Genomic DNA, 21,242 nt, shown 5'->3' on the forward strand with positions numbered 1-21,242 from the left:
ATTAAAGGAGGGGAAAAATATGACATTTCATATTCTCACTAAATTTTATTTTTATTTTTTAATATGTGTAGTTAAAAAGTGGGAAAAAGTTTTGAGTTTACGTATACAATTATTTTATTTGAAGAATGTACGATTAAAAATAAGTTAAATTTTTTTTTTTTCAATAATGGAGCTAAAATAGAGGCGAAAAGATGAATTGAAAAGAATCTAGGATTTAAACATTTGATACAGACAATTTTGCATTTTCAATATTATGATAATATTACTTTATTAATAAATGTAAAGAGTACGAAAATACAAATCTTAGAATTTTCAATTAAATTTATTAGATTATTTTGAAAATTTTATTTATGTTTTGCTAAATGTTTGACAATTTTATTTGAGAAAAAAAATCATATTTAATAATTTTTATAGCAGTATTTATAAAAGTATTAAAATTTTCATCTAGCTTTATTAAATTATTCAAAATATTTATTTATGTTACTTTGTTAATTATTTATCAATCGTATTTGAAAAAGAAAAATCACGTTTAATATATTATAAATTTCATAATCAGATCTATAATGGTATTTTTTCCTTTTTTAACTAAAATGTTTTCATCAAAATGAAAGTATGTAAAAGTACATCTTAAGAAATTAAAAAAGGAAAATATATAGTGTAAATGTAACTATAATAAACTTAAAATAGAGTGGAAAGATGAAATAGAAAATGTGTATTTACTTTTAGCTGACAGAAATAATCTATTAACAATGTAAACCTCAATGAAGGTTTATGAAAATTTTGAAAAGGGGGGTGTCTATGTAATTTTCATAAAACTCAGGGAAAGTTTATGTAAATTGCTCTTTTTAACTGTAAAGGTGCCCAGACTCTCTCTCTCTCTCTCTCTCTCTCTATATATATATAATCCACAAAACATAAGTGAGAAAATTTATAAGTACGATTTTTAAATCATTAGATTTCTTGGAAAGGAAAAAAATAAGTAGAAACTACACAAACTAATAGATTTAGAGATCCTATTTCCTAAATCATAGGTGAACTTTACTATTTCAAAAATCAGATAATTAATTAATTAATTAATATATTTTAAATATTAATAATTATATTACAAAATTAAATATACATATTCATCCTACTAAACCCTAAATTTATCTTCATTCATCCCTTTTATTTTCTCTCTCTATATCTATCATCCGATGGTCTTTGTTCCTCTCATTTTCTCTCTCTTCCTCTCCCCTCTTCCCCCTTCTCTCAATACCTCACTACCTTCTCTCTAATCTCACCGTCGATGGAAGACGGCAGTTGGAAGATCATGGTCGAGCAAAATTACAGCGGTGGTCACACAACTAGGCAACAGTGAGTCATAGCGTGTGAGGCACCTTGATTTCAGTAGGCACTGCATCACCGTGAACCTCAACGGGTGGTGGTCATGGAGGTCTTGGCAACGACATCGGCTTAAAGGAATCGACTCACGATTGTGGGAAAGATGGTCCAACGGCTGCAGACGACGATTTGATGTGGATAGGGATGTCAATTGGGCTCGTCAGCTCAAATCGCCCGTGACTCAGCTCAGGAAAAGCTTGAATCGGTTCAGCTCGGGGCTCGGTAGACTTGAGCCTAGGCTCGGGCCGAGCCCCATTTTGGGGACACGGGCTTTGCCCGAGCCGCCCCGTGAACTTGTGAGCTTTTAAAAAAAAAATTTGAGGCTGCCTTGGCAGCAAAACTACTGCCTTTTTAAGGCACACTGGCTCGGCTCGAAAAAAGCCCAAGCAAAAGCTCGGAAACTCGGGCCGAGCCTATTTTTTTGGGCTCAAGCCCGTAAAAAAGCTCGACCATTTTAATAGGGACGAGCCTGAGTCGAAATTTTAGGCTCGCGAGCCGGCTCGGCCCGACTCGTTTACATCCCTAGATGTGGATCTGGGGTGAATTTGGTGGTGGTGGTTTTGATTTTAGACTTGAAGTCGATGTTGTGTTGGCAGTGGTGTTAATGGTTGTGTAGGTTGTGGATTGGTAGAGGCTCTATTGAATCGACCAAGTGGTGCAGGCGAGTGCTATTACAGTGATGGTGTTGTGGGTATGGTGTGTTGTGTGAGGTGTGGTGGTTAGGTGGTGGTGGTGCTATGGGTACGGTGTGTTGTATGCGATGATAATGTCGACATGGTGGTGGCTCTAGCCATGTCAGTGATGTCGATCAGTTGTCCTGCGGTGGTGGGCATGGCTCTAGTGGTGGTAGTGTTGGATGGTATAGTGGTGGCTCTGGTTGGCACCGTTTTCTCTGTTGTGGTGATGAATTTGTTAGTGTATTGTGATGTTGACTAGTCATTATGAGGTGGTGGTGGCTTTGTTGGCGACGGTGCTCCATTGTTATGGTGGTGATAATGGTGATAGTTGTGGTAAATGTGGCAATCGCGACAATGGTCTTCAATGGGAAGAAATGGAGTTCGATGTTTGTGACCAATTATTTAATTGATTGTGACTAACAACTGATGAATTTGTAATATGTGACCTAAAAATTGTGAATGTGACTCACAATTGATTAAGTTGTAACCGAACAATTAATTGTGACTAATTAATCTAATAATTTGCAATGAATAAATAAGTTGTGACCAATAAAATTTTTTATTCTGTGATCAATGAAAAATCCGTGACCTATAAAATTTTTTACTGTGACGATCATGACTGAAAAATAATGTGACCTATAAAATTTTGATTTGTGACTGAAAAAAAGCTGTGACCAATTAATTGATAAGTTGTAACTAAAAATTAATTCATGACTAATTAATTTTTTTTTTTTTATGATCGATGAACAAATTATGACCTACAAAATTTTTTGACTTGTGATCACAAAATAATTTGTGACATAAAATTTCTACTTTGTGACAAAAAAATAATAAGTGACTAATTAAATTGTTAATTTGTGATCAAATTGTACAGATCTGTAACATAAGTATGTTTAATTGATTAATAAATTAATTAAATTATAAATAAATTTTAACAAATCTGATTTTTGAAATTTGAAACTTGTTTTCTTAATTTTGAAATTTTGGATACTTAAACTCTTACATATGACATTTTCCCAAAAAATAAAGCATGAAGTTAGATCGGTCTGGCCCAACCCGCAATATCTATAGGTTCATGAACAAGTACAATCTTTATATTTGAAAGTTAAGACTCGATGATATTTTTAGATGAACTAGTTCAGATTTGTAGTAACCTTGAATCAATGAGTTTGTCTAGATTATAGGTGAATACGGTTTGGGACAAATTTTCAAACCACACCATTTAAAGCGGTTTGGAATTTTTCCAAATAAAACCAAACCATTTCAATTTCTAAACCAAACCAATCCAAATATTTTTTTTCGGCTTGGTTCGATTTAAAACCATGGTTTAAAAATGAAAAAATTAACATATATCAAATAAGTAAATCATAAGTACTAGTCTTAAATTTCATGTTAAAACATAAATTGTATTACTGAAAAAAATTACAAATTAAAGTTATATAATTATAATCATTACAATGCAACAACATGATATAAATATTTTAAACTCTTAGTCGGTATTAACAACATCCATCTGCAATTCTAATACACGATTTATTCTTTTCATAAATATTAATACAGTAGACAAATTCATTAATTATAGTTAAATGATATAAAATAACTAATTAAAAAAATTCAAATACATAAAATCTAACTGCTGTGACTTTTTGTGATTCATCCAATACTTTTACTCCATCCAAATATCAGCAAGGTACTTCAAGGAAGCTCGACAATTATTAGAACAAAACAACATAACTATCAATAAAAACACAAAAAAAATTACCAAAAAAATAAAAGAATTTGGATAATCTGACTTGAATTCGGGTAAAATTTGAGAAAATTATTCGTAGAAGAAAATGAAATGTGTATGTTTGAATTAAAATTTAGATTTAATTGTCTGCTTAATTGCAATAGAGAATCAATGAATATGATTTAGCGGCAATTGCTCAACACTTTACCCAATTTGAAGGTTTTATATTCACGGTTGTATAACTAATGGATATTTGGATATGATTTAATTAACTAATTGAGATGTATTCTTGTCGAATTGAGTTATGTCCAATATGGATGTTTCTTTTTAATTGAAATGTGTTAAGTTTTAATTAGGTTAAATAAAAATTTAGACTAATTTATTTTGAAATTTTTTTGGGTAAATGGTTTGGTGGTTTGAAACAATTTGCAAAAATCGAAACCTGAACCAAACCATTTTGAATGGGTTTGGTTGGGTTCAAAGCCAAAACGTTGACGGATTCATGTGGAGCCAAACCAACGAGTTTCAGAAAAACGGTTTCGGTACGGTTTTATGGTTTGGTGGTTTCCTTGTTCAACCCTAGTCTAGATCAATTCACCTAATTTGACACCTCTAAACTCGCTGTAAAATAAGTTCCCTATTTTCAAAATTTGGATGCCCAATGAGGTTGGATTAACTAATCCATTCAATTTTAGTTTTCAAACACTGTTTCATTTTGTTCCTTCTTTCCTTTCTTCCTTCTCCAAAATTTTGTAAAGAATTGAAGTCATATTTCAAAATATTAACGAATTGAGTAGAGTAATTCAATTTTATTTTATTTTTTTATATATAAATACATTATTTACCTTATGTCTATATTCGATGTGATTCAATTTGTACTTTCGCGTGGGTCTCATACAAACGAAAACAATTCTCCCGCTCAATCTTTCCAAATCCAACTGCAATAAAGGGATATAACAAATAAACCACTTCCTTGGGGGTTGAAAGATGAATGTTATTTAAAGTGGAGTGAGCAAATAATTAAGGAAAATGATGGTCGAACAAGGTTAAAAATAGGAGTTTTGCTACACATACGGACAAATTTTCATAGAATTCTTACAGTATTTCACTTGGCGCATTATTATTGATTCCGGTAAAAAAGAAAATAAACACACACACACAAGTGCTGCCCACACAGCACCTGTACTCAAACAGTAAATCTAAAAATGGGAAATGTGTGGACAAACTGAGCTGAGATTGAATTTTTTTATTTTTCAAACTATTCATTCGTGTTTCGATACGTATCCCGCTATTTTTAACCATGTTTTTGTAGCATTTTGCAATAATTAAGTCACCAATACTGTATTGTTATTTGGTAGGTTTGTAAAAGAAATTCATTTTCAGCCATTGAAGGTGCGTCAAGATCGTTTTCCTCCAAGGTTAAAAGTCAGAGAATTATTCATCGTGGAAGATTTCAACATCGTTTTCTCCAAGGTTAACTAAAAAAGGATTTATCAGTTATATGATTATATCTTACAATCTCACTGGTTGGAGTGGACTTCATTCCACACGTGCAACTCCAGTACAACATGACCGGCGCACGTGTAATAGAATTACATCCTCTGAAATTATTTTTATTTTTAAGGAAATATGTAAATTGAAAAGTTAAAATATTTTACCCCAACTTAAACTATAACATTTCCGAAAAATTAAGAACAAAAAATATTTAAAAATTATTTTGATAAAAATATTCTTTTATTTATAATAATAAATTCATAATTATTTAAGAAAAGTTGTGGATGACGTAAATCGAATACTAAGCCCTGTTTGGACTCCATTTTAATGAGTTTTAAAGGAAAAATGTATTTTGAAATGTAATATTATTTTATTAAAATAATATGTGATTAAAAAGAAGAAGAAAAATGCATTAAAATTACAATTCTATTAAGATATATTGCACTGTCATAAAGAAATCTACTAATAAAAAAGATACATCAAATTCTCAGATTTGGGAAAAAGAAAAGAAACTTTTATTCCAAAGTTCTTAAATTTTTTTATTGAAACTTTTAATAGACGATATGTCAACTTTTCAAAAGTGTGGGGTTGATAGGGCAGAAGCTCGAGTTCATGGGGGCATGGTGGGGACGAAGATGGCGACCTCAACTTGGCCATGTTTATTCTATAACGCTAAAGGGGGAATAAGGAACGAAACGAGTACCGTGAATTGTATTTCTTGGAAGATAAAGTAGAAAAGTACTTATACGATAAATTAGGCAAGATAATTCATAAATTTTGATACGTACATCTAAAAGTTTTAGCAAGAGATCTATTTAGATTGGATGAAGTAAATTTAAGGCCCTGTTTGAGCCTTAAATGTGTTGGAACAGTAAATTGATGTGAAATATATGGTTAAAAAGAAGAATTTTATTATTATTTACGTTTAATATTATTTTAATGAAAAATGTGTGATTGAAAATTAGCACTGCAAAAAAATAATGGGGAAGAATAGGAAATAATGAGGCTCAAACAGGGGATAAATCTAAAAGAAGATGTAGTTCCAAATGATAAATTTTATTAAATATATCTCTAAGGGTTCGTTTGATAGCAAAAATGAAATTTGGGTGAAAAAAAACGAATTTTAGGGAATTGAATTGCCTAGAAAATATGTATTCCTGAAAATTGTAAATTATTATGTCTAATTGTTATAATTCTTCACGTGAAAAATGTTGAAATAAAAGTTTTTTTGGTGTTCGTTTGGCTTTGTTTTAAATGAAAATTGTCAATTAAAGTGATAGATTTTACTGGTATTTGGGATGAAATTTATTCTAATTGTCAAATATTTTACATGGAAATCGTCAATTAAAAGAAAATATTTTTTTTACAATAATTCTTAGAATTTGTTTCCATTAAAAAAATAAAAAAAGGGTCAGCCCACCTAGAAAACCATTTCCCACCATATAGGTGGGAATTGATTTTCCTTAAAAACCAAGAAAACTCCATTTTTCAAGAAAACCAGAGAATGAATTCCATGGAAATTATTTGCTATCAAACACTATCAAAAGGTGGAAAATAGAAAAAAGATTTCCATTTTCCATGGAATTGTTGCCCAATCAAACAGGGCCTAAGTGTATTACGTGTTATGTTTATTCTTGTCTCCATATAATCAGCGTTGGTTCAACCTCTGGACATGATAAAAAAAAAAAAAGGCATAGTTTGACATGAATTATGTTGGGCTTGGTCGAAGAGAAACAAGCCTTACGGGCATGGGTAAATTCGTATTTAACATTATAATATCTAGCACACATCAATTAAGAGATCAGTGTTTGGAGTTTTCATGATAAGTGTATTTTTATACATTTATTCAATGCCTTAAAATGATGATATTTAGTTGTTTCTTGAATGAATTATGGTCTAAATTATTGAATTTGGTGTTGAATATGTAAAATTCAATGATGGTACAAGAAATTGGAAGAAATAAGAGGAAAACCACGAAAAAGAGCAAGATTCAAAGTTCAAGGACTAAAGTGTAAATACTCAAAATTTGTGTCGGACCTCATGATGAAGATTCGAGAGCGTTCGGAGTTAACTGGATAAAGAAAGACATCAAATGGATGAAACATAATTAAAGTATGATCACACATCAATCTCCAACTTAAAAAAGTTGTGCACTGTTTTCAACCTCATATTGAGACCAGTTTTTGACATAGAAAATGATCGAATTTGAAAATGATGTCTGAAGCAAAGTTGTAGACCTTTGTGTTAGCTTTCCAACCATTTTGAATTAAATTATTTAATTTGGTGTTGAATATGTAAAATTCAATGATGGTACAAGAAATTGGAAGAAATAAGAGGAAAACCACGAAAAAGAGCAAGATCAAAGTTCAAGGACTAAAGTGTAAATACTCAAAATTTGTGTCGGACCTCATGATGAAGATTCAAGAGCGTTCGAAGTTAACGGGATAAAGAAAGACATCAAATGGATGAAACATAATTAAAGTATGATCACACATCAATCTCCAACTGAAAAAAGTTATGCACTGTTTTCAACCTCATATTGAGACCAGTTTTTGACATAGAAAATGATCGAATTTGAAAATGATGTCTGAAGCAAAGTTGTAGGCCTTTGTGTTAGCTTTCCAACCATTTTGAATCATCTTAATCGAACATCAGGAGAAAACGTTATGATAAAAATACTGAAAGAAGCACGCCAGAATTTTCAACTGTGGCACAGAAGCGCCACCAAAATAGAGCTGCAGCGCTACGGCACCGCCTGGGTACGTCTAGGGCTCGTTTTTTGCCCCTTTTGAAATTCATAAAAACCTACTTTCTATGCAAACATGAGGATATACAATTCTTCCACACTTTTGAAATGGATTCACACATTAAGAGGTAAGGAACACTATTGGAGAATCAAATGAAGAATTCAAGAGAGAAAAACATCGAGAATTCACTGTGTGGAGCATCAATTGAAAGAGGAAGAAATTTTGGTGCACGATCTACTTTTTTCTTCTGCACCTTTAATACAAAATCCAGTAATGTATTCCATGACAATCTATAATTTTTTCTTTTTCATTATAAATAGCTAAATCTATCGTTAGGGCGAATAATGTAATCAATTGAGATCATTTATATTGTTTTATTAACAGCTTGTTTGGGAGCGATTTTTTGCCCAAAAAAATTGATTTTTTGATCGTTATTTCACTATTCCAGCCGTCATATTTGACTTCTTCTCTCACAGGTGGGCCCCACTTTTCTCCTAACGATCAAAAAATCAATTCTCAAAATTACTCCCAAATAGGCTCTAAGATTCTTGATTTTTTATTATCCGATGTGTTGGTTTTATTATGAATTAAATACATTAAATTACTTGATCACTAATTTGATGATTTTTGTAAATCTTTTACGAATACAGATATGAGTTTAGAATTTAAACCATATAGTAAAATTCGAAGAATTGGTATAACGAGTAGAGATACATATACTAATTACTGTGGTCATAATTGAATTCTTAGGATAAATAATTTGTTTAACCAAGTTAGATTCGCATAGAGATATGGAATTGAATTAGTTAAATATGCTCAATGAGAACTCTAGAGGGGTAAGCTGAATACAACAGGAAAATTTGACTGAATACTATATTAGGTGTGAATCTTAATTTAAGATGTAAAGGTGATCAATAAGTGAAATTATTCTGCCCTAACGTCCATTCATCACTTGATTTTCAAACCAATCGTGCTTGCATCCCTTTATTTTCTCATATATAGATTAAAACTCAAATCCTACAAGTTTTATCTCATCAAATAGTAGTTAAAGAAAATTTGAATTAAGTACTAGAGTATAGTTCTCTTGAGATTGACAATCCAAAATCTTAGGTCCACTTACTACTTGTTAGGGTCCATGCACTTGCGAAAATAAATTTTGACAAGAAGTTTTTGGCGCCATTACTAGAGATTATTACTTTTAGTCCTAATTTGTTTATTTTCAACTGCTTTTTGATTTGTGTATTTATTTTTTACAGAAAATTGTGTTCATTGTATACTTTTTGCTCAAGGCGACAATTTTGAACCGTTTGATTTGGAGATAGAACGCACTTTCAAATGAAGACGCAAAGAACACAATAAAAATAGCAACATCAAATGGCTGACAATCAACATATTTCTATCCCTATTCAGCCAATTAAACAAACGGCCATAAGAGTGGCGACACCATCGGCACAGTAGCATGAGCGAGGGAAAATAAATAAAGGAGATTTACCAGTCTCAATGTTCCTGACACTATAGCGACTTCCACGCGCTCCATCATCTTGTATCCAGATTTTGCGATGAATAATTTTTAGATCATACCAGATTAGATTAACTTGATGAGCAATATTCTCCAATTCTACGGGTTACCTCATGAAAACTCGAACACACATATATCTAGATTTCTCAAAAACTGCCAGAACTTCCATGCTCTCCAGGGGTTAATGAAGATACTATTAAACTACAATTATTTCCATTTACATTGAGCGATGCTACATTGGAGTGATTAGATGCTGAGCCACATGGAAGCATTACTACATGGGAAGAACTGATTAGAAAATTCTGCAACAAATTCTTCCCACCGACAAAAGTAGCAAAAATCAGACTGAAAATTCAAACTTTTCAACAAAGAGAGGGAAAGAACTTTCATGAGACATGGAATAAATTTAATGAGCTGGTGAAAAAGTGTTCAAACCATAACATCACTAAAAGAAACCAAGTGCAGTACTTGTACATCGAACTTACGCCAACGTCAAAATCTCATGTGGATGACTCTGCTGATGGATCAATCATAGGGAAATCAATTCAACAAACCATAGACTTGTTTGAGTTAATTACCACCACACATTCAATGTTCTCATCAGAAAGAGTGGTATCACCAAATACAGCTGGAATGTATGAATTAAACAACACAACATCTACCAATGTACAGATAACAACTTTAACAAAACAGGTAGAGTTACTTGTAAAATTACAAACACATGGAGCAAATGCATTGATAGCAAACCCATCATGTGAGAATTGCGGAGCCAATCATCTCATACAAAACTGCACGTTTATGGGATTTTCAGAGGAACAAGTCAACTTTATTCAGAATGGCTCTCGAAATTTTAAGCCATTTTCACAAACATATAACCTAGGATGGAGGCAACACTCAAATTTCAGATGGTTAGATAATCAACAAGGGAATAGTTCAAATAACACCCAACCAGAGAAAAAATCAAATTTGGGGGAAATGTTCAATTAATATATGCAGAAGACGAAAAAGGTGGTCCAGCAAATTGACATAAACTTTCAAAATCAGCAAGCATTCATCAAGAAACTAAAGACATAGATTGTTTAGATAGAGTAATAACATGTAGAATGCCTACAAGGGATATTGCTAGGCAATACAATAATAAATCCTAAGAAATAGGTGATGACAATTAAAGTGGTGGAGAACGATCCACCCAGGGCCCTGTGAAAGTTAAAGCATATGTATTCCCACTTCCATTTTCCCAAAGACTTTGAAAGAAGTTGATGGAATAAAATATTCATATCATAACTACAAAGAGTGATGTAAAATCGCCAGAAATTATTATAAAGAGACTCAAAAGAAAAGATGACCAAAAGGTGATTGATGAAGCTATAATGGTAGAAAAATCTGCACCAACTGCAATTAAAAATGGAGAAAGTACATAAACATTAGTTGTTAAAGTACCAAGTCCAATAAAAACATACGTGCCTCACTTTACTTTTCCTCAAGGGCTTAAAAAGAACAAACAAGACACAAATTATGAAAATTTTCTCGATGTTTTCAAAAAGCTCCAGATCAATATTCCGTTCATTGATGCGATACTACAAAATTCCAGGCTACGCGAAATTTTTGAAAGAGATGTTGATGAAGAAAAGAAAGCTTCCAGAGTTTGAAACTGTGGCATTATGTGAGGAAAGTAGTGCAAGATTCCTAAACAAATTGCCTCCCAAGTTGAAGGTCTAGGGAGTTTCACTTTACCAATTTCAATTGGAAATTCTCGTTTAATTAATGCATTGTGTGACACAGGTGCTAGTATCAACCTAATGTCGTACTCTGTTTATGAGAAATTGGGATTAGGTAAAATCAAACCAACATTAATAACGCTACAACTAGCTGATAGAACAATTTCAAGGCCACGTCACAAAGTTGAGGATATACTCATAGAAGCAAGAAAGTTCATATTTCCTGTTGACTTCATTGTGTTCGGCATACCAGAAGATCGAGACATTCTAGTTATATTGGATTGGTCATTCTTAGCAACTGGATGAACTTTGATTGACATGGAGAAGGGTGAGCTAATATTGATGATGGAGGAAAAGCAAGAGATATTTAATATATATACCTAATAGAGTAACATCCCAACATCAAGTAGCTATAGAGTAAATGAAGAAGAGCCACATAATCTACAAGATTGCCAGAAAAGAAAATCAAATTTTGGTAGACTTCTTGGTAGGGATGAAAATGGAAATATCAAAATTTGGAAAGCCAAGAAAACGGTCATAAACAAGAATTACACAAAGTACAAGGATGAAATAATTTGGTTCGAGCCACCATAATCAATCATGGTCACAAGTCAAGCGAATGAGTTTAAAGAAGAGCTTCTTGGGAGGCAACCCGAACTTTTATTTTATTTTTTTTGTTTTCAAAGTTCTAAGATAGTTTAATTTATAGTTTATTCGAAAATTATCACTTATACCCCTTCTATTCATAGGTCTTTAAGCAATTAAATTGGTTGTTAGATGTTTGAGCTAAGTAACCTTTGTTCCATGAGTTTAATTTTTCAAAATTGGTTTTTTATAAATATGATGTCGCGAAACACTCAAACCAACATGGACATGGAGAAAATAGAACAAATCTCAAGTTTGGGAGGAGAATGTAGAAGAAGAGTCGATCAAACACCAAGGCAACACAACGTCATCGGCAATACTAATATTTCTGGGAAGTCCTTCTCCTTTTCCTTTAAATTTAACATTGAAGACAATGTTTAGTTTAAATTTGGGGGAGTGTATTGTTATTGATTGCCTAATTGCCTACCTAAAATTTTTGTGTGAGTTGGACAGTGTGGCTTATAATTATGTTTTATTTTGAGATTTGGTGTTGATTTATTAACTATGGATAGGATGCATGCTAGATTGATTGAAGTTTAACCTTGAAAAATTTGATATTATACATGTACTAGAATTGAGTCTGACACTATGATGAAACGAGTTGATTAATTTGTTAGATATGTTGATTTAATTGGACATAGATGCTTTACGTAAACGATATTAAATTACTTATCCTTAGACCAAAGTTAGCACAATTTGAAGATGATTTTACAGTTGTGAGAAGATGAAGAGGTGAATGTGGATTCCATGTGTGAAAACTTATGTGTGGATTATCTTAAACTAATATGATAAAACTAGGCAAAATTCTTAAGCTGGAGGTCAGTTTGTTTGAATAAGTGTGTGATAGGGGCATTGCACTAATCAAGGCATATACATTTGAAATATAAAAACTTCTCTTTGTAGTCTTCATGACTGGAATAATTAAGCCTGCAAGTGTATCTTAAAATTTGGTGCCCTAAAATCGTTTGATTTGGGAGTCATCGATGTAAAACTCGCTACATGAGTCATCTAGAAGGCAATAAAAAATGAAACTACACTTGAAACAAAAATTGGTTATTTTCGAAGCCTTTTTGACTTGGGTCAGTAAGCATGTAATGGTATTTAAAACTTGGTGCCTAAAATTAACCGATTTGGGAATCATCAACATAAAGCCTGCTATAGGAGTTATCTAGAAAGCTTAATGGAGAGAATACTAAAAAAATTTTGTGAAAAACACAAAAAATAAGTGCATGAAGAGAGTAAAAATACTGAATACCTTGGTTAAACCCTAACACTTATTTGAGAGAATTTGACTTTCAATGACGGATAATCAGCTAGTTGAGTTGTAGCGATAGAAACAATCAAATAATTGAAGAATCTCTGTTCATTGAAGTGTTGATTTGCAACTAGTAACATCCATCTGAACTCGAGAGTGTGAGAATAGTAATGAAATATCAACATTAAATTACACACTGGGAATGAGTGAAAAAGTGTAAGTTTGGGGGTATGTAAATCACACGAGAAATGTAAGAATAGAGGGTCGAGAATTGAAACAATTTGTGCAATCATGGTTAATTACTTAATTTTTCACACACATGTCGATTTTGCACTGGAAGAGTAGATATTGGTTTGGTATTGTGACTTTAAAGCATGTTTGTAGAATAAACATCAAAATCTCGAATCCTGAGGTAAAAAGCTTGATTGCTCAACCAATTATCTTTTGTATGCTTGTGTGTTCGTAGTTATTTAGATGATAGTTTTGTTTGAGGACGAACAAATGTTTAAATTTGGGTGTATTTGATAAGTTATTTTATACACTTATTTAAGGCCTAAAACAATGATATTTAGTTGCTTTTCGGATGAATTATGATCTAAATTGTTGTATTTTTTATTGAATAGGTAAAATTCAATGATGATGCAAGAAATTGGAAGAAACAAGAGGAAAACCAGGAAAAAACCAAGATCCAAAATTTAGGCACTAAAGTGCGATTATTCAAAAGTTGTATCGAACATCGTGATGAAGATTCAAGAGTGATTGGAGTCAATTGGATAAAGAAAGACGTCAAAGATATTAAATATAATCAAAGTATGATCATAGATAAATTTCCAATCGAAAAAAGTTATACACCGTTTTCAATCTCATATTGAGACCCCATTTTGACATGGAAAATGATTGAATTTGAAAATGAAGTCTTAAGAAAAGTTGTAGCCCTTTGTGTTAGATTTCCAACGCATTTTGAATCACCTCATTCGGACATTGGGAGAAAAAATTAGAATAAAAATATTGAAAGAAGCGCAGCCAAAATTTTCAGCTAAAAGGTGGCATCGCGGCGCAACCAAAACAGAGCCTCGGCGTTGAGTATCGCCTGGGTACGTCTAGGGCGCGTTTTTGACCCATTTTAAAGTTTATAAAAACCCTACTTTCTACACAAACGTGGGGGGCAACTACATATACAATTTTTCAGCACTTTTGAGATAGATTCACACATTGCAAGGCAAGAAACACTATTGGAGAATCAAATGAAGAATTCAAGAGAATTCACTATGTGAAGCATCAATTGGAAGAGGAATAAATTCTTGGTGTAAGATCTACTTTTGTCTTTTACACCTTTTAATATAAATCCGATGGTGTATTCCATGACAATCTATGATTTTTTCTTTTTCATTATGAATAGATAAATCTATTGTTAGGGCGAATAATGTAGCCAATTGGAATCCTTCATATTGCTTTATTAAGATTCTTAATCTTTATTATTCCATGTGTTGATTTTACTATGAATTGAACGCGTTATGTTACGTTATCACTAATTTGATGATTTTTGTGAATCCTTTACTAATAGAGATGAGTTTAGGATTTAGACCATATAGTAAAATCTATTAAATTGGTATAATAAGTAGAGATGCCTCTACTAATTATTAAAATCATAATTAAATTTCTGGAATAAAGAACTTGTTTAACTAAGTTATCTCGCATATAGATATGGAATTAAATTAGTTAAATAGGCTCAATGAAAAATCGGGATGTGTAAGTTGAATACAATAAGAGAATTAGACCAAACACTACATTATATGTGAATCTTAATTTAAGATGTAAAGATGACTGTCGTAACGTTCATTCATCATTTAATTTTCAAACCAATCATGCGTGTACCCCTTTATTTTATCGTATTTAGATTAAAACTCAAATCCTACAAGTTTTATCCCATCAAATAGTGGTTAAAAAAATTGAATCAAGTGCTAGAGTATAGTCCTCATGGGATCGACAATTCGGACTTTTAGGATTACTTACTATTTGTTACGGTCTGTACACTTGCGAAAATAAAATTTGATAACATTTCTCCTTTGTGAAATAAAATATTTAAGATTTGCAACATTGAAATGGAGTTTATGAATCTTTAACCTTTCACCGTAGTAGCATTGAAATCCTTAACTGATGAAAGCCATTTTGTAACTACTAAAAAGTCAAAACTTCATCTTCATAAGACCATTATACCTTATTGTAAACTAAAAGCACAAAGAAAACAGAAAAAATTAAAAACAAAAAAAAAAGTATTTAATTCTACTATTCTAGACTTAGATACTAGGGGAGTTTGAGAAGAAATGTTCCTTTTTAAATCCCGAGGACCAAAACCTTCTATTTAACATAAATTGGGGACTACAATTGTAATTTTTTTCAAAAAATAAAAAATGTATCAGAATTGATTTCATATCCTTAGTGGACATGATAAAAAAGTTCTCTTTGCTGTCAGGACAAAAAAACCTTTGTTATAATTTCTTAGTCATGTTAGCGATGAATACCCATTGAGGCATGAGATTAAATCATTGTTTGGTAATCAACATTAACAATATATTTCATGGGTTCCAGAATTTTTCAACAATACATTTCGAAAGTTTTTATCAAAATCTATTAAAAATTTAATTTTAATCCGCATGAAACAAGGGCCAACACTGTATCAATACCAATGTATTAGAATTGGAGAAATAACCATTTTGGTTTAGATGAAAAACAAAACTGTTAAAAGAAGTTTTTGTTCATTAAAATTTTTAATATATTTTTATATGATTGGTTAGACTATTTGATCATTCACTTTCTAATTTTTCGGAACAATATTCTATTCGATTTTTAAAAATATTTACTACTGAACTCTAAATACAAATATTCAAAGTTAATTGGTAAAGACAGAAAAAGAAAATTTCAACCTAGAGATTTGAGAACCATTCTACTCAATCAATCACTTTCATACTTGCATTTTTTAACAAGATATCAAATCTTTTCTTTTGGCAAAAGAATAATAACTTTAAAGACTTGTGGATTTAGTAAATAGTTGATTGAAGACACCATGGATACTATAGTAATTCTTCATGGAATAGCTCGACTTTGTGAGAGAGAATTCAGCAGCACCATAAATCCATTTCCTGTATGGGACCCACTTCAAGATAGGGCTGAACAAAACTCCCGAGTCGAACCTGAACAGAATCAAACCGAACCAATCGATTCTTTTTAAGTTAAATATCCGAATAGGTATCTGAATCGAGAACCGATAGGTTCGATTCGATTCTCGGTTCTAGATCAAGAATCAAATCTCTCTAATTTTTTAAATAAGCGAAATTATTTTATTTTTTCTAAATAATTTGGCTAACTAGTTAATTTAACTCAAACTCAAAAATATGATTTTCCTATTTCTAATTTTCAGTTCAAAGCCAACTTAATTACATTGATCTAAGGTTTTTCCAAATCTATTACTCTACCGTAATGCTGTTTCTACTGTTTTGGAGAAATTAAATTGAAGCTCGCTGATGTCTCTATTAATTATTGTGAGCTCGCTATTTTCCTCTTATTGTGATTTTAACAATCAAATCTATAAAAAACTCAGCAAAAAGATACGCAAAAGACACATAAAATTGAACTACGTTATTTTGTAAGAGTTAAGATTGAACATATCATTTGTCGAATTAATATAGCTTTGTAAATATTAAAAAAATTAATTATAATACGAAAATTAGGAATTGAACCGAACCTGAACGGTTCCATAATTAAATTTGGACCTGACGGTTTCACTTACTAAATACTCGAAAATTTTGAATTTGGTTCGATTCTCGTTAGAACTGGAAAATTTTGAATTTGGTTCGATTCTCGTTAGAACTGAACCGAACCGAATCTAACCATATCCAGCTTTACTTCAAGTGGTCCAAAATACAAGAAAACATCAAATTAATGAGTGGGTCCCACAATAATTGAACCCCTTCGATTATTTGACACGAAACCCAATATGGAGGGATGTTGATTGGCTTATTTGCAAAAATGGTCCATAATATATTGACCCTAATTTAAAATCAGGATCTATATTTTAAACTTGGCACTAACGTTCCCACAATAATGATTTTCTAAACACATGTACTTAATTTATGTTAAGCATTGTGTCATGGCACATCGATTAATTAATGAATTATTAAATTCGAGGAACCTACCATTTATTTATTCATCAATAAATGTTGTGACATATCATCGATATTTAGGAGATCATTTCTGGACATCCCTATATGAATGTTTAAGTGCGAAAATAGTCATTTCAAGTATCATCCAACCATGAAAAGGCCATTTTTTATTTTTTATTTTTTATTTTATCGAAAAGATTACTATGCCTTAAGTTTAGTTAAATTAAGTAGAAATTAAAATATAAAATAAAAATTAGAAAACAAAACCGATTCATCTTTCATCGACGACTCACCATTACCCTTTCCCAGCCCCTTCATTTCCATAGTCACCACCCCACCTCCCTTATTTCTAATTAGTTTTTCACGTTCTTTCACTCTTTTTCATCTTCTCTATCTATGTTTTCGTATTTTCTTAAATGTTATAAATAAATAAAAAAATTAAAAAATACTTCTTGTTCTCCACACATTGGTAAAAGACACAAAAGAACTCTTTATGGACTAACTTTAAATTCTTTAATAAGCCTTTTGCAAAAAGCACAAGGCTTGAGTCCTCTTCTAGGAACCAATAATTCTCGTTATAAGATGGAAATATTAGAAAAAGAAAGAGAAAATAAAAGAATCGCTCTCTTTCTGAAGTGTATCCTTTTAAGTTCTAAATTTTAAGAAAAATTCTACTATGAATGAAGGCTGGTTTTGCGTAATGCAATTTTGCATTTGGTAGTTCGAGCATAAAATAATGACGTTGAGATATTCATTCTCTATCTAGGAAAATTTGGTTTGGTCGGTAACAATATCGACAATGGAAGGGAAGGAAGGGACTCTGGTGGTTGGGACTTAGGGAGTGGGGCTGGTGTGAGTGTTGGAGTGGGGTGGGTTGTCTGAGAAGATGGCTTTTTATTTTACTTTGTACACATTTAACTAAATTTAAGGTATAGTTTCTTATTTATTTATTTAAATTTTTAACAGTCAACTAGACACCAAGGGACGGAAATGATTATTTCTGCACTTAAACGTATAGGGACTTCAGTGCTATGATTGAAATAGTAGACCTTGACTCTGTAGGAGGGCATACACGAAGGACCACTTGTGCAAATAAGTCATCAATTTATTGGAGTCTTGGCTTTAGTCATGCATGGGCAATTCGACATGGACGTTAACACCTCAGCCCCAGATCAGATCTGAAATTCAGATAAGGGGCTGACACCTCCAGACCCCTGTCAGTGTAGTGCTTCTCATTAAAAAATGGGTTCAAAATCCGATTTAATAATGGAATAAAAGTGGTTCAATTGCATGAAAATATAAATATATAATTCAGATCAAAACTATGGGCATAGTCTTCTAACAATTCCATCAAACATAATTAGGAAAGTCTCTAAAAGAGCCCTTTAAAAGTGCCCTCAAAGTTGTTGCATTTTATTTATTTTTGTTTAGTTTGTTTTTTCTTGTGGTGGTTAGTGTTTTTGCAAATAGTGGCGTTGGTTGAGTAGATGGTGGTGTTGATGCAGTTGGCGGTTATGATGGTGCAGGAGATAGTGTTGGAGGCAATGGTGCAGCATCGTGGTAGTGTTTGGTAGTGGTGGTGTGATGGTTGCGATAGCGATGGTGGTGGTAATGTTAACGGTGGCGACGACGATGGTGTGGTGGTTCCGGGTTGCTATTGTGGTGGCAGTATAGTATGAAAGTATTTGTGACCAATTATTTGAGGGTTTGTGACCAACTATCAGGAGCTAGTGGTGGTGGTGGTTTTGGCGTCAACAGTGGTGGTGCTATTGGAGGTAGTAATGAGATGGTGGTCACAAGTGTCGATAGTCATCACAAATTATTTGGTTGATTTCAACCATTATACAATATGTGGGACCAATAAACAATATGTGACCTATAAAAAATATAAAAAAAATGGTTAATTAGTGATTAATAAATAATATGTGACCAATAAAAAATATAAATTTAACTAAGAAATAAGCTTGCTGGTGGAAGACCTGAACGTGTGTTTACCATGACTTTTGGTAGCGCTTCCCACAGACGGCGCCAATGATGCTACCAAAAATCGTACCTGCTGATTTTTCGAGCTTGATGACTGGTGAGGAGCACGAACGTGATCTTCCGATACCTGAAACAAAGGCAACGAGGTGTGTTCTCGTCGCCCCTCCGATGCTTAAGTCAGAAAGGGAAATATATGCGTGAGGCTATGTGCTGAAGAACAATGAGAAAACGTACCTGAATAATGGCCCAAGGTTCTGCTTTTATAGGAGTAGGTAGTGTACTCCTAGTAGGATTGTGTTGGTTGGATGTTTTTATCCAAGGGAATTTCTATTATAAAGAATGTCCTACTTGTAACGGAATTGTTTGACAAGTGGTGTTAGGGTTGATGTAGAATCCTTGGGTTTTTAGGTTTGTTAGTTAGGTACCCAGGCCTTAGGAGGTACGTTGGTGGTGTATGTCTCGAGGACTATTCTCGAGGACATTGACGGAATGTAAAAGTGTCCTCGAGGTATCTCGAGGACTACAATATCTCGAGGACTTAGATGACCTCGAGGACTGAAGAAGAGAAATGAGGTGGGGGTATGTATTGAGTCCTCGGGAATAAATGCCTCGGGTGTATCAATATTGGCATAGTCAGGTTCAAAATCCGATTTAATAATGGAATAAAAGTGGTTCAATTGCATGAAAATATAAATATATAATTCAGATCAAAACTATGGGCATAGTCTTCTAACAATTCCATCAAACATAATTAGGAAAGTCTCTAAAAGAGCCCTTTAAAAGTGCCCTCAAAGTTGTTGCATTTTATTTATTTTTGTTTAGTTTGTTTTTTCTTGTGGTGGTTAGTGTTTTTGCAAATAGTGGCGTTGGTTGAGTAGATGGTGGTGTTGATGCAGTTGGCGGTTATGATGGTGCAGGAGATAGTGTTGGAGGCAATGGTGCAGCATCGTGGTAGTGTTTGGTAGTGGTGGTGTGATGGTTGCGATAGCGATGGTGGTGGTAATGTTAACGGTGGCGACGACGATGGTGTGGTGGTTCCGGGTTGCTATTGTGGTGGCAGTATAGTATGAAAGTATTTGTGACCAATTATTTGAGGGTTTGTGACCAACTATCAGGAGCTAGTGGTGGTGGTGGTTTTGGCGTCAACAGTGGTGGTGCTATTGGAGGTAGTAATGAGATGGTGGTCACAAGTGTCGATAGTCATCACAAATTATTTGGTTGATTTCAACCATTATACAATATGTGGGACCAATAAACAATATGTGACCTATAAAAAATATAAAAAAAATGGTTAATTAGTGATTAATAAATAATATGTGACCAATAAAAAATATAAATTTAACTAAGAAATAACGTGTAACCTAAGAAATTGTTAATTTGTAATCGATAATATGATAATTTGTGATCGTATAATAAGTTGTGATTTTAAAATATTTGTGATTTGTGAATAATAAATAAAGTGTGACCCAATTTTTTTTTGATTTGTAACCGATGAACAAACTGTAACTTATAAAATTTTTGAATCGTGATCATAAAATAATTTGTAACATAAAATTTCTGATTGTGACCACAAAATAATAAATCACTAATTAAATCATTAATTTGTGCCTAAATTATATAGATCCATGACTTAAATATATTTAATTAATTAAATTATAAATAAATATTAATAAAAATTTAATTTTTGAAGTTTGAAACTTGTTTCCTTGATTTTGAACTTATGAAATTTTCTCTTGTAAGGTTTTTGATATATGGGCCGTAAAAAATTGTTTTGGTCCATTTAATTTCACCGCTTCACACAAATTGCTATATAAATAATAAAATGTTAAATAATTGATTTTAAAATGCTGTTTTAAATAATAGAAATTTTTAATGTAATTAATTCTATTCATTTATTTATTATTTTTATTCCGGATCAACTACGGTTTGACCTTA

The 21,242-nt window shown here is 32.3% G+C and overlaps 1 protein-coding gene across 1 annotated transcript; it reads left to right on the top strand.

Moving 5' to 3' along the window:
• The first annotated feature begins 13,483 nt into the window (after positions 1-13,483).
• On the top strand, positions 13,484-20,529 carry LOC111409530 (glycine-rich cell wall structural protein 1.0-like). Its single transcript, XM_023039571.1, has 8 exons — positions 13,484-13,576; positions 14,201-14,258; positions 18,091-18,176; positions 18,291-18,336; positions 18,812-18,871; positions 19,049-19,099; positions 20,186-20,245; positions 20,423-20,529. Exons 1-8 carry the CDS (start codon positions 13,484-13,486, stop codon positions 20,527-20,529), a joined length of 561 nt encoding a protein of 186 aa, XP_022895339.1.
• Positions 20,530-21,242: the final 713 nt, after the last annotated feature.

The sequence above is a fragment of the Olea europaea genome, chromosome 14 (assembly GCF_002742605.1).
Source record: "Olea europaea var. sylvestris chromosome 14, O_europaea_v1, whole genome shotgun sequence".
Lineage (NCBI taxonomy): Eukaryota > Viridiplantae > Streptophyta > Magnoliopsida > Lamiales > Oleaceae > Olea > Olea europaea.

Excerpts from the sequence above, each read along its gene's own strand:
- LOC111409530 (XM_023039571.1), top strand. The coding sequence starts at position 13,484 with ATGTCGATTTTGCACTGGAAGAGTAGATATTGGTTTGGTATTGTGACT. Across the intron at positions 14,259-18,090 it reads CGGCGTTGAGTATCGCCTGG|GAAAATTTGGTTTGGTCGGT; the intron begins GTACGTCTAGGG and ends TTCTCTATCTAG. Across the intron at positions 18,872-19,048 it reads AGATAGTGTTGGAGGCAATG|GAGCTAGTGGTGGTGGTGGT; the intron begins GTGCAGCATCGT and ends ACCAACTATCAG.